At 41.3% G+C, this 16,620-nt stretch overlaps 2 protein-coding genes across 9 annotated transcripts in view; one reads left to right on the top strand and one right to left on the bottom strand.

Annotated features, from left to right (window-relative positions):
* Positions 1–3,463, top strand: part of Fbxo38 (F-box protein 38) — a 67,996-nt gene extending 64,533 nt beyond the window's left edge. For all 6 annotated transcript variants that reach the window (XM_004664746.2, XM_045132380.1, XM_045132383.1 and 3 more), the window contains exons 19-22: positions 324–469; positions 1,255–1,358; positions 1,685–1,798; positions 2,658–3,463. In XM_004664746.2, the coding sequence (XP_004664803.2) occupies positions 324–469; positions 1,255–1,358; positions 1,685–1,798; positions 2,658–2,836 (543 nt within the window). In that variant the 3' untranslated portion in view covers positions 2,837–3,463. The remainder of the gene's footprint in view (positions 1–323; positions 470–1,254; positions 1,359–1,684; positions 1,799–2,657) is intronic.
* A 2,021-nt stretch (positions 3,464–5,484) lies between these two features.
* The window catches only part of Htr4 (5-hydroxytryptamine receptor 4), a 209,540-nt gene continuing 198,404 nt past the window's right edge, over positions 5,485–16,620 (bottom strand). For 2 of the 3 annotated variants that reach the window (XM_004664750.3, XM_045132631.1), the window contains one exon: positions 6,918–8,085. Coding sequence is in view for 1 of the 3 variants with exons in the window: in XM_045132631.1 (XP_044988566.1) it covers positions 7,998–8,085 (88 nt within the window). In the remaining 2 variants the exon portion in view is untranslated. Of the gene's footprint in view, positions 6,676–6,917; positions 8,086–16,620 lie in introns of those variants that run through there. The other variant, XR_006633191.1, reaches the window with a different exon arrangement.

Here is a 16,620-nt window from a genome sequence, read left to right as displayed (position 1 = left end):
CATATGGCTCTGCATGCTCACAGTTACGGACTGAAACCTAGTAAGGACACCCTTAGAAGACAAGTCTCTGTTGATAGAGATCAGTTCCTGAACCGGGATTCTCTGACTTAATAGGTACTCAGAGAGTAGTGAGAGATATTGCTGAGGCTGCTGGTAAGAGAATTTGCTAAGTCTAAATTCCAGCATGGCAATCTCTGTTCTGGCACATTGATAACTACTTGATTTTGAAGTCAGCCAAAGCTTTCAAGACTGACGGTGCCAAGGCCAGCTGGGAGGTAAATGTCACAGACTTAACTTTCTTAGTCCAAATATGTCTTCCACAGGTAGACACACTGACTTTGGAGCAGAAGCTATTTAGTGGCCCCTACCCATACCACATCTGCATCATCCATGAATTCAGTAACCCTCCCAACGTGCGGAACAAGGTGCGCATTCGCAGCTGGATGGACACAATAGCAAACATCAACCAGTAAGTGAGTGGCCCTGAAAGGCCTTAGTCATTCCTCCCATGTGAGCACCAAGGAGCAAATTCCAGTTATTCCTTACTTGAAATTATTCCAGCTGAGCTTTGTAGACATACTTGTCATGAAATTAACATATGAAAACAGAAGAAAATAAGTTAGAAATTTTCTGTTTTCAAACTTAGAATATAAGGAGAAACTACATATTAATTTAGTTGTGGGACATGGAGAAAGGACCAGTGGAAGAAGATCTTAAAGAGTATTGAAACATTTTACATTTAAAAAAAAATCAGTGTTCTGTCCATATGTTACATAGACATCATGTTAAGTACCCTATACACACGACATTGCAGAAAATGGCTTGCTTTTTTTCCCTAACATGATTTTTAAGATAGTGAAGACTATAGCTGACCTGCCTGGACTAGTCTGGGTAACAGGGATGTTAGAGATTCATTGCTGTTCCTGTAATGGTTGGTAGATTATGACAGTTACATCCCTAGCTCATGTTCTAAAAGTTTCAGTTTCATAATTTTTAAAAAATATTTTATTTTTATTTATTTATTAGAGATTGAGAGAGAGAGAGAGAGAGAGAGAGAGAATGGGCACACCAGAACCCCTAGCCACTGCAAACAAACTCCAGACACATGCACCACCATATGTATCTGTCTTACATGGGTTTGGGGAATGGAACCTGGGTCCTTAAAGGGCTTCACAGGCAAGGGCCTTAACTGCTAGGCCTTCTCTCTAGCCCCTAGTTTTATAATTTTATTTCACTCTTTCTTATTGTCTCCAGAGAACTCATTAAGTATGAGTTCTTCCCTGAAGCTACTCGAAATGAAGAAGACTTAAAGAAGTACCCAAAATACCCCTGGGGAAGAGAAATCTATACTTTAGAGGGTGAGTATTCATGTAGATTGGAAAGCTGAATAACTGGACTAGACAAATTGGCAGGCTGGGAACATAGGAATAGGAATTGTAGAATTTGTCAAAATAATGAGTGATTTGAAGGAGCATATACTATTGTCTGTCTGCATGAGGTTAATTAGAAGCCGTATTGAAACACACACACACAAAAAGTGTATACAAATAGGAAAATCGCTGTGGTTTGAGAGTTGAAAGTGACTTGAAAGGTCACCTAGTTTACATTCTGATAAGAAAATGTTTTGGTTTGGTCCTATTAGCTCTTCCACACTCGTGATTCTTTGCCATCTATCTTATTTTAGGTGTTGTGGATGGAGCTCCATATTCCATGATTTCTGACTTTCCGTGGCTGAGGTCACTGCGGGCAGCAGAACCCAACAGCTTTGCCAGATATGATTTTGAAGATGATGAAGAAAGTAATTATGGCCTGACTGATTGTAGTCTCTAGTTTGAATTTATCCTTTATGTTTTTAATGTTTTGTTTGAAAATTAGGAGCAGTACTGGTTTTAAGTGAATTCTCAAATGAATACTTTAACATTCTTTATCCTGAAAACTCAGCTTAGGATTAGTACCCTAGATGCTCTGGACTTCCTGAGGGTTGTATACTGAGTAGTATTCATTCAGATTTTCAGTTATTACTTAGACTTTTTATTTTTCTGAGGTTTTTGTTTTGTTGTGCCTTTTGGTATTGGAAATTAAATCTAGGGCCTTAACTGAAGTACACTCGAACCAATTAAATATGTAGCATCTCATTACTCCTTTTGGTTTTCTGAGACAGGATCTCCTATAGCCCAGGTTGGTCTAGGAAGCCAAGGCTGGTCTTGAACTGTAAGAAAAAGAACTTTACAAATTACATGTATAACTTACCCTTTGATGTATTATTCTTACCTGGAGACTTTGATCCTGTCTGTTGTTCTGGACCTCAACCATGATACTAAATTAATAAATTAATGGGGACAGTTCCCATGGCTATTCATGTATCACCTAGGCTATGGTATAGGACATGTATATGTTTCATGGACCAAGTAATTCTTTTTTATTCATTTTATTTTATTTTAAGTTTTGTATTACTTTATAACTGAGAGTGTCCTGGCTAATACAATGGCAGAAAGCAGTCACGTTTTTAATTTTTTTTTAATTGACAACTTCTATACTTACAGACAATAAACCATTATATTTCCCTCCCGTCCCCCACTTTCCCCTTCACAACTCCACTCTGGACCAAGTAATTCTGAGTATCATGCATCCCTCCCCTTCTCTTTCTCATTTCCAAGGTACCATCTATGCTCCTCGAAGGAAAGGACAACTGTCTGCAGACATCTGTATGGAAACGATAGGAGAGGAGATCTCGGAAATGCGCCAGATGAAGAAGGGCGTGTTTCAGCGAGTCGTGGCAATCTTTATCCACTACTGTGATGTGAATGGAGAGCCAGTTGAAGATGACTACATTTGACTGGCCCATCTTCCTTTCCAGGTTTTCTGGCAAAAGGCAGCTGGGACCATCCAGCTTCCAGAAGGCTTCACAGGAACTTTGGGCTTGGTATTGGGAGGCCCTGGCTCAGTTTGGTATATAGGAAATACATAAGGAACATTGGGATTGTATACAAAGTTTTGTATAGAGAGGAACTATTACAAAGACACTTCCCTAAAGAACCAACTTTATATCATATGTTTATACATCTTAATTTAAAAATTCATTTTAATGAAGGCAGATTATTTGATTCATTTGTTTGATTTTCCTGACTTAGGCCTTAGTGTCGTTCTGACTGAGCCTCCATTTAGTGTAGCCCTAATCACCATCTCCCCATGAATCTGTGCCTTTTCCTTCTCGACAAAGCAGTTTGAGTAAATCTGTTCCAGAGTGTTTGTGTCTTACGTGCTTTCTGTTATTAATATACCAACTAAACCCTTAGAGAAGAGGATATGTTTCTGTACTAAATATGGTTCCTTTTTTCCTTAGTATTATAGTTGCCATATATCTTTAAATGAAAAGACTCATGAACTTTAAAAAATGAATTTGAAGGGGAAATAGAAAAGTTTCCAAAGCATTTCTAGTTATTTATTTCCACATTCAACTGTGTATATGCTTTATCTTGAATATAAAATAAACATTTATTAAAAACTTTAATCTTGGGCCTGAATCTTTTTTTTTTTTTTTTAAGAAAAGTAGCAAATACAACAGAGGAAAATAACGTTTGAAATTGTGTCTGAATCAAATTTGAGTATTTAATTTCTGATTTATTTTTTAAAGCTCAGTGGCTTCAAGATGTTCCCCACATAAAGAGTTTTGTGCAGCAGAACACAAGGATCAATAGAATTTAACAAAATGGGCATTAATAGGAGATGGCCTTTCTCCTGGCACAGCAATGATTTACTTGTCAGTACCTCACCTGGGCTCCCATCATACTACATGATACTTGGGAGATAAAAGACCTTAACAGGTTGCAGAAGTTAAAGGCGTTGGGGTAGAGTTTGTAAATCCTAAGGACATGAGGAATTATGGCATGGACAAAGTATCAAGTGTCCTTCAGAATTTATCTTCACCCATGGTCAGGCCCTGATATTGGCTGGATAGGACAGGAGTCCAAATGTCTAATTCCCACTGTGCTGCCTCTGCTACTCATGACCAAATGATAGTCTTTCTTCAAAAATCATTTTTTAAAGCTTTTAAAACTTGTAACTTCTTAAATATAAGAAAATATACTTCAATTAGATGCTTTATTCATCTGCTTATTGTTTTCAACTTAAAAGCGTGAATTCCGCTACTGAGGCTATATGTAGGCAGAAAAAATAAATTACAGAATATTCTAAATTAACCTACAACTTCCAATCTTCTAGAAAAGTCACTCTAATGGTCTTCACTGTAGCCCTTAGAAACAGACACCTAAATGCTCACATCAGCCACAAGAGGCCACTGCTCTTTAACTTTGCTCTTTTCTTGGTTTACCAGTTTGATCTAACCCAAACTCAGGTAAGGAAATACAGCAGGGACTGCTAACTGTGAAACATCATTGTAAAGATGCCAAGGCTAGACAACTGAAAGCCACAACTTGGAAGATGCCATTGCAAGTTTGTTGCAATATATAGGGAAGGAATGGCTGTTGGTCTGATACTAACAACCTTACGGTAGAGATTAGCAGACTATGGGGCCAGATGATAAATATTTGGGGCTCAATAAACTACAGACTATGTGGGGCAACTACTCCACTGATTTGTAGAAGCCATGCATGATACACATGAATGGATATGGCTATGTTACAATAAAACTCTTATTCATAAGAAGAAATTTGAATTCCACATAATTTTCACATGTCACAAAATATTACTCTTGAATTCCTGCCCCACACATTTAAGAAGGTAAAGACCATTGTAACTACTTACAGGTCAGATCTAGGCCTCAGTCCAGTTTAACATACCTGCTATAGAGAAATGAGTTTCCACCTCTTCAGGTATATCCTAAGTCTTATAAAAAGTCCTGTCTTAAAAGGCCTAAAGAATTTATGGATGGCCTATAACTGAACGCTAACATCACAGAAAGAATAATTTACCCCATATGACCAGCTATATAAAAGGTACTAAAGGATAGCTGGTGCCCCAATTTTTGGAGTGACAATATATGGAATTAAGTAAGGACTAGGTTCAGATTCTGACTTCCTCAAACAACTCGACTAGCAAGAGACTGTCTCCGTCCTGGAGCCTCAGTTTCGTCATCTGTAAAGTGATAACAATTGCCCACCCCATAGGCCATGGTGAGAGTCCAAGAGCCACAGTAAACTAGACAGTGTGATACAAATGGAGTTAGCATTGTTTCCACTGTAATCTCAGGTGTTAAAAAGAACAGGTTTGGGCTGGAGAGATGGCTTAGCGGTTAAGCGCTTGCCTGTGAAGCCTAAGGACCCCAGTTCGAGGCTCGGTTCCCCAGGTCCCACATTAGCCAGATGCACAAGGGGGCGCACGCATCTGGAGTTCGTTTGCAGAGGCTGGAAGCCCTGGCACGCCCATTCTGTCTCTCTCCCTCTATCTGTCTTTCTCTCTGTCTGTCGGTCTCAAATAAATAATAATAAAAAAAATTATAAAAAAAAAAAAAAAGAACAGGTTTGGTCTTGGTGTTTTTGGAGGGAAGGGAAAGCTTTCCATCCTGTCCCTTAATCCATATCCCAGGAGGGTGGCAGGAAGCAGAGAGAACTGGTAAGGCCATGGAGAGGACATCCCACAATATGAAAGGTTGCATGTTAAGTGACTACCAGGTACCTTCCCTAGCCCCTCACAATAACAGGTTTATACACAGACTGACTTAGTGTATTAAATACCTAACACATCTAGGAATTGGTGGAAGCAGGACTCAAGTCCACCTCTGACGTCTGCATGGAGCCATTTCTCAGTTCCTCAAGACAGCAGGAGGCCAGGGCATACTCATTGCTGGATGATCTAACTCAACATCCACTGCCACCACCAGCTGACCTTCCTGTGGTGAGCAGTCTCAGAAAATTGTGTGGAGGCCACTTGTCTTCTGAGATAGGCCTCAGGCCCCCCACTTAGACACGGGATGCAATCAGCACATCAAAGATGCAGCACTGGAAACTACAGTGTTTAAAGTATGAAATGTAGCACAAGCAACCAACATGAGCATTTGTGTTGGTGTGAAGTATGTCTAGGGCTTACCACTGAAAAGGCAAACTACATCATCTTAATTGTGTATAAAAACAAAACTGTAAGTTCTTGAATTAGATATGACAAATGATAAGAGTATTCCTGGGAATGGGATGGGGACTGACTTGAGGGCAAGAGGTATTTTATTGTATCTATGTAGCTGGAACTTACTGTGACAACAGATTGCAAAAACGCATCGTTTGTGTGAAACTATATAGTCTCAAATGTATAATTTATCACGGGAGGGGGCTATGTTACAACTAACATGTTTTCTGTCCTGACTTCTGCCTCATATCCTTGAGCCAGTCACTTGCCATAAAAGACTTTTTCCTCTTCTATAAAATGGAATCAATAATACCTCCCCACATTTGTAATGAGAGGTCTCAGAGACCTTGTGAAAGAGCAAAAGAACCATAAACTGTTTGTAGTGATAAGTTGATACTGGAACCAACAGCTCATCCAAGTAGTGTCCCAGATTTCAAACAAAAATATGGGGGAAGTCAAATTGTCTTCTGCAGGGCCAGTCCTGGTCTGAATGACTTTGGTGTGGTCTGCAAGATTGAGGACCAATGATTTCCCTCCCTCACACATCTGGTTCTCAGTTCTGTTGCTGGTTATTCAGTCATTCCAGGCTCCTGCACACTAGAAAGATTAGCAATGGGGAGGGAAGGCAGAGATACTGGTGAAAGGTATAGAAAATGGAGCCCTGGGCTGGAGAGATGGTTTAGCGGTTAAGCACTTGCCTGTGAAGCCCAAGGAACCCTGTTCGAGGCTCGGTTCCCCAGGTCCCACGTTAGCCAGATGCACAAGGGGGTGCACGCGTCTGGAGTTCGTTTGCAGAGGCTGGAAGCCCTGGCACGCCCATTCTCTCTCTCTCCCTCTATCTGTCTTTCTCTCTGTGTCTGTCGCTCTCAAATAAATAAATGAAAAATTAAAAAAAGAAAAGAAAAATAAAATGGAGCCCTGGTTTCTTCATAGGAAGCCATGGATATTTCTTAAAAAATAAAGATGGGCTCTGCTTATTCTTTGTTCAAAGTGGAAAACTACCCTACTTGGGAACAAGTGCTCAGGACCCTTTTATGTCCCTAAAGATGACCCAGGGAAGCAAGTCAGTTTTGTTCCTTAACTCTTGAGTTGGAATACCATTCTGAGCCAACATTCACAGCAAAGTAGAGTCCATCTCCATTGTCATGAAAGCAAGGGGGTGAGTGGAAATTTATTCCAAATGACCCAACTGTCAAGAAAATGGCAACACACACACGCACACACAGCAGACCAATTGTAAAATAGATCTAGAGGCAAAACCTAAGGATAGTCTCAAAGTCTATCCTCAAGAGAAAGAGAAGAAAAGGCAACGAAAACAGCTCATGACTATAAGCCAAAAATCCTTATGTCTCACTTGCCTGTCCTTCAGTGCTTCTAGGCATATGGACACCCAAACCCCGTCCCCACCAAAGCATGTCCAGAAGATGGACAGAATGGAGAGGAAATTGGAGGTGCTTCAGAGAGAAAACTGAGAGGGATGGGTGGGTGGTACATCTTTTTCTTCACATATCTAGGTCTCCCTCAGGAGGAGGAGACTCCCAGCATGCCCCAGACGGGACCTAGAGCAACAACAGACTTGTGTTCCAGTGAAGGACTGAACTTTCTGAAATTAAACCAACCCCATGGTAGAAGATCCTGTCCCTGGAGATGTACATGCAGAGGCTAACCAAATGCCAGAATACAATGGAACGTGCTCCTGCTCTGGGTGGGAGGATAAATCTTAGGATGCCTAAAGACCCTTCACAACTCTTCATGTACCAACCTTGGGCCTGCCAATAGCCTCCTCCATGTACCATCACTGGGCCCTGGCCCTGCCTGCCTCATGCCTCATGATGGTGATGAGGGCTCGGAGTGATGCCAGGGTGTCCTGTTCATGCACACATGAATGAAAATTAGTGGGTGGGTGGTGAGTCTTGTCCTCAGAAGCATGATTCCAGGGATTCTGGGTCCTTGTGTATGGGCAGTTTCTCGAGTTCCTGCTGATGTCCACTGTGCAGGACTGTGTACCTAGGGAGGAAGGAAAGCCAGCATGAGAATTCAATAGGCACCAAAGGTACACACTCCACTCCAGTTTGTCCCCTTGCATGTACCTCAGAGAGGAGTGGAATGAGATGATCATTACAGAGAGGGAAGAAAGTAAACCCACCTAGATTGCTGACCTTCAAACCAGAAACAGAGTTATAGAGGGAAAAGGCCTAGGGTTATACAGAAAGTGGGAAGCAAAGTTGGAACAAGGATCCAGATTTCTCTCCTCCCACCCAAGCTCCTGTGCCATTGTCAGATGAACCCTTGAATCGGCGCAAGCTGGACCTGAATAAACCATGTTTACCTGCAGTAATATCAGTGTGCTCACAGAAATAGCCAGAGCTTGGGATCCAGTGCAACTCTGTTTGCTTCTTTGATTCTTTTTGCTGCCATTTGCAAAATTTGGTGCCAATTAGCTGAATCAAACAGCAAACTGGGGCTGGAAAGATGGCTCAGCAGTTAAGGCACTTGTTTGCAAAGCCTAAGGACTCAACTTTAATTCCCCAGTACCCATGTAAGCCAGATGCACAAGGTGGCACACGCATCTGGAATTCGTTTGCAGTGGCAGAAAGCACTGACACACCCATTCTCACTCTCTTAGTGTCTGCCACCCCCATTGCAGCTGACTAAGCGCATAGTGAGAGTTATGACTTAACAAGTGTTTTTTTTTTTTCTCTGCAGTGTTACAGCGACACTCAGTATTTTGAGTGCCTTTTACTTCCCTCTTGCATCTAGTTTAGAACACCATCATCACTCACTTCTCTGAGGACAGTGTCAAGTCCCTTTAGTAAGACAAATGCATACTAAAGCATCATTTGTTGACAAAACAGCATGCTGCTGGCCTCTCATTACTTACCAAGAAGCTCTGCTTTAATTATAATAACTTACTGCAGACTTGTATTGATCAGTAGATTTGTACTAATTCCTCTTTATGGATTTCTTTATTTAACTCTCACAACAATCTTATGAAATAGTATTGTTTTCATTTTATAAGTGGACAAAATGATGCATAATCAGGGTTAGAGATATGCCTGAAAGAATATAGGGGAGAAGCGAAGAGACTTCCAGTCAAATATCTCAATGTTATGCTAACACTGTGGTGTTTCACATGGCCAAGGAATGCTGGGAGTCTCCTCCTCCTGAGGGAGACCTAGATATGTGAAGAAAAAGATGTACCACCCACCCATCCCTCTCAGTTTTCTCTCTGAAGCACCTCCAATTTCCTCTCCATTCTGTCCATCTTCTGGACATGCTTTGGTGGGGACGGGGTTTGGGTGTCCATATGCATATAGGTCTAGAAGAGTAATTCTTAACTGGGAGAATTCTGTCTCACAGGAGCCATTTGAGAGGTACTTTTGTTGGTCACTGAGGGGACAGCCTTGTAGGAATTTAGAGGCAGAAAACAGGGATGCTGCTAAATACCATATACACAGCAGTTTCCCCAACAGCAAGAAAACTATGACCCAAGATGTCCAGAGTGCTCAGAAACAGTAATTCAGAGTAACTCATCCTATGAGCTGATTAGCAGCAGGAAGAACAGAGGAACAGAGGAACCCAGACACTATGAAGGGCACAAGAACCATTTGTTCTTGATGTCAAGAGGGTTAAGGGGAAGTAAGAACAGTAAAGAGAGGCAAAAAGTCTGGACCTATGCTTTCAGCTAGAGTGGTGAGAACTACTAAGACTTCATGGAAGATAGTACTGGTTCCACGCAGATGTACACTCAGCTTCAAAGTGACCCTCCTATGTTGGATGTTGCCATTCTGTAAACCCAATGCCACTTTTTTCAAGGCCTTTGCATAGGAAATGGTGGAAAAGGACTGAATGCTGGAAGAAAGAGAAATGCTTACTCCTCATTGGAGTTTCTTGTTTGTTTTGACTGTTATAAGCAGTACCTCTGAACCCCTTGTGCCTGCCTCCCAGCAGAAGCACTGCCCTACAAAATGGCAGCTGAACTCCATATACATTCATACTAGCTCTCACATAACTAGCTTTGAGGCAGCCCCTCAAGACACCAGCTTCCCCCATCAACATTTCTTCCTCAGGAGTCTAAGATCTTGTAAATCACATTACTAAGTTATAGACATCATTTCTTTTATCATCTTCTTATCCCCAGAAAGGAGCCTCTTCCTACAGTTGCTACCTATATAATATGGACTTCTTTCATGTCCTTTCAGTAGTTAGCAAATATATGTTGTGCTGATGCCTTTTGTGTGAAAATGTTGTTTAAATATGTGCCATAGTCTCTGCCTCCAGACTAAACCTTGTGATCTAGACTGAAGTAGAAGGATATATCAGGGGAAAAGGCATTCCAGATAAGAGAATGGATCACATATATGTTACTAGTGGTCTGATAAGATTACAATAAAGCTGAAAAATTACCAGTGCCTAATGACAAGCATTTACTATTATGTTACAATTGCCTACAGTACATGCTGTGCAGAATTGTGCAAAGGTCTTGAGCCTAGATCCTGCCTGGACTTTTTGAAGAACAACAAAGATAGAGAGGGCAGGGCAAAGAAAAAGTAGTAATAGGAGGAGTGGGAAGAGTTGACATTGGTAGGATGATGAGGGCCAAAGTTTGGGAGAGGCTGCCTTAAGATCCCTGGGAGGAGTTAGAGCAAAGCCATGAATGATCCAAATGATCTTGCAATAGGTTCCCTCAGATGCTCTGTTGAGAGTATAGTAGCACATGGTAGAATGGCAGGGGCTCCTCCAGACACATGCATTCAAATGTTATCATGTATGATCATAATGGAGTGCACATGTAGGACTAGAAAGTGCATCTTACTATGTAGCTAGGCTCTATGATGTTGCCATTGCTACTAGGCTGAAAACTGTAGAGCGTGCACTGAATACAATAGGAAGTATAATGGCATTAGGTAGTGGACACTTCGGCTCTACTATAATATTTTGGTGTCTTTGTGTGCATGTTTGCATCTGTGTGTATATGTTCATATATGTACCCATGCATATCACTGAAAGGTGTGCATGCATGTGTGTATGTGGAGGCCAGAGAACAATTTCGAGTGTTGTTCCTGAACACTGTTCATCTTTTTTGGATCAAGGTCTCTTACTAACCCATAGCTCAGCAAGTAGGCTAGATTGACTGGCCAGTGAGCCCTAAAGATCTTCCTGTCTCTGCCTCCCCAGTGCTGGGATTTGAAGTACATGCCATCATCCCAAGCTTTTATATGTGGGTTCTGGGAATCAAACTCAGGTTCTTATGCTTACAAGGTAAGCACTTTACCAACTGAGTTATCTCCTGAGGCCCCTCCATCAAAATCTTATAGGACCATTACCACCTTATTTGTGGCCTATCAGCGACAGAAATGTCATTATGTAACACTTGATAACAGATGAACAGAGTACACATGAGACCATTTAATCATTTGCAGCAATAACTCAGTAGAGAGAAAAAAAGACATTGCCTTGCCCGAGGTGAAGAGAAATTATCAGATCCCATATGTAAAAACATAATCCTCAGTATCAAACTGTAGTGTCACTAGAAGGTTTAGTCTTCAAGCTTTTCTCACACTGTCCTGGGTTTGTGTTCACCTTGCCCTGTCTCACAAGGAGAGCACTGTGTTTTGCAGCATGGTGACCAAGACAATCACTCAATTCCAACACAGACAGCATCCAAACTACATTCTGCCAGTCCCTGGCTTTGTGATATTTGCCTCTCCTTCCTCCTCCATAGCTCAGCATGTGGCCTTCCTCACAGTATCATGCATAGAGAGGATCCCAAGCACAATGCTTGCACACTACACAGGCTCCTCACAAGTTTTTGCTCTGCTACATATTGCCCTCAATACCTCTTACTGAATTGAGTATGTTATAAAGACAGTGATGATATGTGCACAGCTCTTAACTGTTTAAAATTATTTTTCTCCTTTATTTCCATTATCGGAAAATCCTAAAAGGCTTCAAACTCTAGCCAGCTCATGGTTTTGCTTTAATTTATTCTCTTATCAGAGTCATGCACCTGCTTTGGCAAGCATGCACACTGAGATAGTGCTGATTGATCTTCCGTTCATCATGACAGTAGCTTAGCAGGCCAGACAGGTGAGAAGACCGATGGCATACAGTGAGAACAAGTTAGGCCCAAGTATCCTCAGTGAAGAGCATTAGATCCGTGGCACAGCCTGGCCAGGACAATGGTCAGAACCCATCTGTTCCCTTTGCCTCTGGGAAGTATTGCTTAACGGATTAAATATGGGTTTTCAAAAAGTGGCCAAGCACTCCTGATAACTGGGCTGCACTCTAGTACCTGAAGCATAAAGCTATTTATCTTCAGCATGGGTTCTCATGCAGGAAAGAAAACCTAAATAATATTAAGAAACCCTACACAACTCAGTTTATTGAGGGATGAGGATGTGTGTCTGGAACCAATTTTAGTTACAACCTACATTATTTCATTTACATCATTTATTTTTTCTAATTAATTTATTTATTTATTAATTATTTATTTATTATTAATTATTAATTAATTAATTAATTAATTTTCTAATTAATTTCTAAGATACTCTATCTGGACCTATTTCACACATGAAAAATCCTGAGGCTCAGAGCTCTTGGGCTGGGTCACAGCATGTGTATACCTACACACTTAACTTCAAAACACACTCCCAGGGCTGGAGAGATGGCTTAATGGTTAAGACAGTTGCCTCCAAAGTGAAAGGACCTTGGTTCAATTCCATAGGACCCACGTAAGCCAGATGAACAAGGTGGCACATGCATCTTTTCTGGAGTTTGTTTGCCGTGGCTGGAAGCCTTGTGCACTCTCTCTCTCCCTCTCATGTAAGTAAATTAAATTTTTTTAAATTAAAAAAACACACTCCAAAATTTTGTCTACCACTGTGACTAATGGAACATGTTCACTGGTACCCTTCATATTAAGCTGTTATGAACAGTGGTGCCCTGGCTCAGAAGGTAAGCCAGTATTTGTGGTCATGTAATACAGCAACCTCTGCAGTGCTTAATTTTCTAAAATAGTCATCCACATGTCCTTAATGTTCACCTCTTATGCTGTGATTAGTTGCTTAGTTGCTTTATAATTTCTGTGACTAAATACCTGAGCAAAGCAACTTGAGGGAGTAAGGGTTCATTTCAACTTGGACTTCGAGGAGATAGTCCATTACAGCAAGGAAGGCATGATGAAAAGGTCATTTCTCTTTCAGTCCACAGTCACAAAGCAGAGAGTAATGAGTGCTTGTGCTAAACTGGCCTTCTCCTTTTTACATTCAATTCAGATCCCAGCTCATGGAATGGTGCCACTCACAATTAGGTGGAGTTTTTCACCTCATTTAACCTAACCAAGATAATCCCTCACACACATTCTCTGAGGCTGACCTAATATAGATAATTCCTCACAGACACACCCAAAGGCTCCTTTCCTAGGTGAATCAAGGTCCTGGCAATTAGACAATCACCATAAGTCATCACATTATGGAAGTCAGACTTTCCATTGATGTGACCAAATAATTTGAGATAACAATGTGAAAGGAAGGATTTATTTTTCTCATGGTTGCAGAGGTTTCCATCCATTATAGCCACAGTGTGTGGCAGAGCAGGTGAATCACAGCATGGTGATGAGGGCAAAAGGAGGGAATGCCTATGTCAGCAATCTATCCTCTGCCCCTTTTATTACCCTACCTCAAGCCTATGGGCAGATACTCACCACAGTTAGAATAGGTCTTTCCCCTAGTTAATGCTGTCATAAAGCAATATTATAGACATGGTCAGGTTTAGTACAGCAACAGCCTCATTTCTGCATTAGTGACTTTGCTCATTGCTGTGATCAATATGTAATAAGAAACAGCTGAAGTAAGAGTTTATTTGGGCTACCAGTTCCAGGTAATACAGTCCATTATGATGAGAAGGCATGGCAGCAAGAACAAGAGAACTGGCTGATCACAGTTCATCCCAGTGAGGAAGAGAGGGAGGGAGGGAGGAAGAGAGAGAGAACAGAAAGTGGGTCTGGGCTCTAAAATCTCAAGGCCCATCCCCAGTAGCCACTCCCTCCAGTAAGGCTCCATTTCTAAAGATTTCACAGTCTTTCCAAACAGTGCTGCAAGCTGGGGACAAACACATACGCCTATGGGATGGGGGTATTTCACTTTCAAAACACAACAGCATCCTAGGTATCTGATGTCCAAGATAGTACCCGAATCCCGTACTTAAATCATGATTACAATACATTCTTTAGTAATTGTTTGAATGTTTGTCTGCTTTCTAATTGGCCATGTACCTGAAGGAAACTTTCAAGATTCTTAGCAGAAAAAAAAAAACTACCAGACAGAGATTGTTACCTGCTAGCCTGACAAAAGTCTCTCGGTTTTGTTTGGTATAGAATTTGACTATAGTCTTGCAGCTGACTGGTCACAGGCTGATATGAGGCAGTGGGTGAGTGTACCTAGCCAGTTATAACCCAAGAAAAGGCATTGCTGTTTCCCAAGCAACAGCAATGCAGGGGACAGCTCCCTGCAAGCAGGTCTGCTACCCACTTCACATTAATTTACTCAAACATGACAGAAGCCGCATTAGGCTTAATAATTACCCAAGCCTACACTTCATTCACTGAGTGATTAGCAATGCACTTAAGAGTATCCTGAATATAGTAATTAATAGCACAATACCAACTTTCTTCCCCTGCTTAGCCTGGCATTTTCAGGAAATATTAGAATTTATAACACATGGCCTCAGCCTTTCCCTGTGTGGTAGGTCTTACTCAGACTCGGGCACTTGCACGAAGACATTTAAATTATTAAAATGAAAGGTAGATACATTTAAAGAGCTTTTATCTTCATGTACAATTTAACCAAGGCCAGAGCCTTATCATCTGAAATCAAAAATATCACAGTGGATATGACTAGAATGTGACTTTCAAATCCTATGCATTTATTAATTTGTCCAATTATTTAAATGTATTTTGAGTAACCACCATGGTGTGGGCACTCCATTAAGCCTAGAAAAATTTATGGTAGAACACTGACCCACCTCTGCACTCACAGAGGTCAAAATGTCCTATGGAGTCCACAGTGAGGTATAAATTTCTAGGTATAAGAAGCACTGAGAATGAGGAGTATTTGATGGTATTGAGAGCATGTCAGGAGGATGTGATCTAGGTTACTGTGTCAGGGTACAGTTTAATTGAGGAAGTGATAGAAGATGAGGACTGAAAAATGGTCAAGAGTGAAGAGTATGCAGATGAAAGGATCTACAAGTATCAAGGCTCACAGTAATGAGGCAGAGCAGAGTGGTGCCTCTTACAATGACGTGCTGGGTCACCAGAGCTAAGGACCACTGTCCTCTTCCTAGAGCAATGGGAAGCCAGCCAAGGGTAAAAGCAGGATTAGTTCAGGACACCTTTATGTTGGAAAGAGTCAATGGGAGGTAGTATGAGTTTGTGTTGTGCAGAGTCACTGGGTTGTAGTATGAGTGTATGTTGTGCATGGTCACTGGATTGTAGTAAAAGTTTATGTTGTGCAGTGTCACTGGGTTGTAGTATGAGTTTGTGCTATGCAGGGTCACTGGGTTGTAGTATGAGTTTATGTTGTACAGGGTCACTGGGTTGTAGTATGAGTTTATGTTGTGCAGGGTCCTGGGTTGTAGTATGAGTTTGTGCTGTGCAGGGTCCTGGGTTGTAGTATGAGTTTGTGTTGTGCAGGGTCACTGGGTTGTAGTATGTTTTTTGTGCAGCACTACTGGGTTTTAGTATGTGTTGACACTCAGGAGCATATCAGGAGGTGGATCAGCTTCCCAAATGCTGCTGTGACAAATGAGTTCAAACACAGCAGCTTAATGGAAAATAAACTTACTTTCTTATAATTCTGGAGCTTAGAAGTCAAAGATGGGTCTCAGGGTCTTAAAATCTGGTATTGGAAAAGTTGTGGTTCTTTTGTGGCATTTTGGGCATATTAACTTTTTTTCCTTTCTGTTTTCCAGGGGCTATCCACGTTCCCAGGATTCCAGCTTCACCGCCTCATCCTCTGCTCCATCATCATGCTCTCCACGTTTGACTCGGTTCCACTGCTTTTAAGGGTGCATGTGACTACTTTGAGACCATAGAGATAAGTGAGAGAAGGCTCCTCATCTCATGAATCATACAGAGCTTAGTCATATCTGCAGATTCCTTTTGTTGTATGATATAGCATATTCACAGGCATGGGGGGAAAGAATGTTCACTTCACTCAGTAGGTATTATTTTGCCCACCACAAGTGATTTTGAGTTGCCTGAATTCTTACATACCACTTATGATCCAGCTCCATATTCAAAGCCTTCCAGAAACCTGTCTACACCATCCCTCAGCATCTACTGTCTATAGAAGTATAAAATCAGCTGTCAGTGTTGGATGTCTGGTTTCCTGATACTCCTGAGAGACAGATTACATATCTTGTAGTCATAACAGTCATTCAGACCTTTGCCTGAAACCTACACTGAACGTTCTATACTTGTATTGTACTTCATCCTGTGAAAACTATGATGCCAGTGCTACTACTGTACTGCCTACATGT

The sequence above is a fragment of the Jaculus jaculus genome, chromosome 13 (assembly GCF_020740685.1).
Source record: "Jaculus jaculus isolate mJacJac1 chromosome 13, mJacJac1.mat.Y.cur, whole genome shotgun sequence".
In the NCBI taxonomy this organism is placed as follows: Eukaryota; Metazoa; Chordata; class Mammalia; order Rodentia; family Dipodidae; genus Jaculus; species Jaculus jaculus.
Note: the sequence above shows the minus strand (reverse complement) of the source record. Positions and strands in the feature narration are given on the sequence as shown.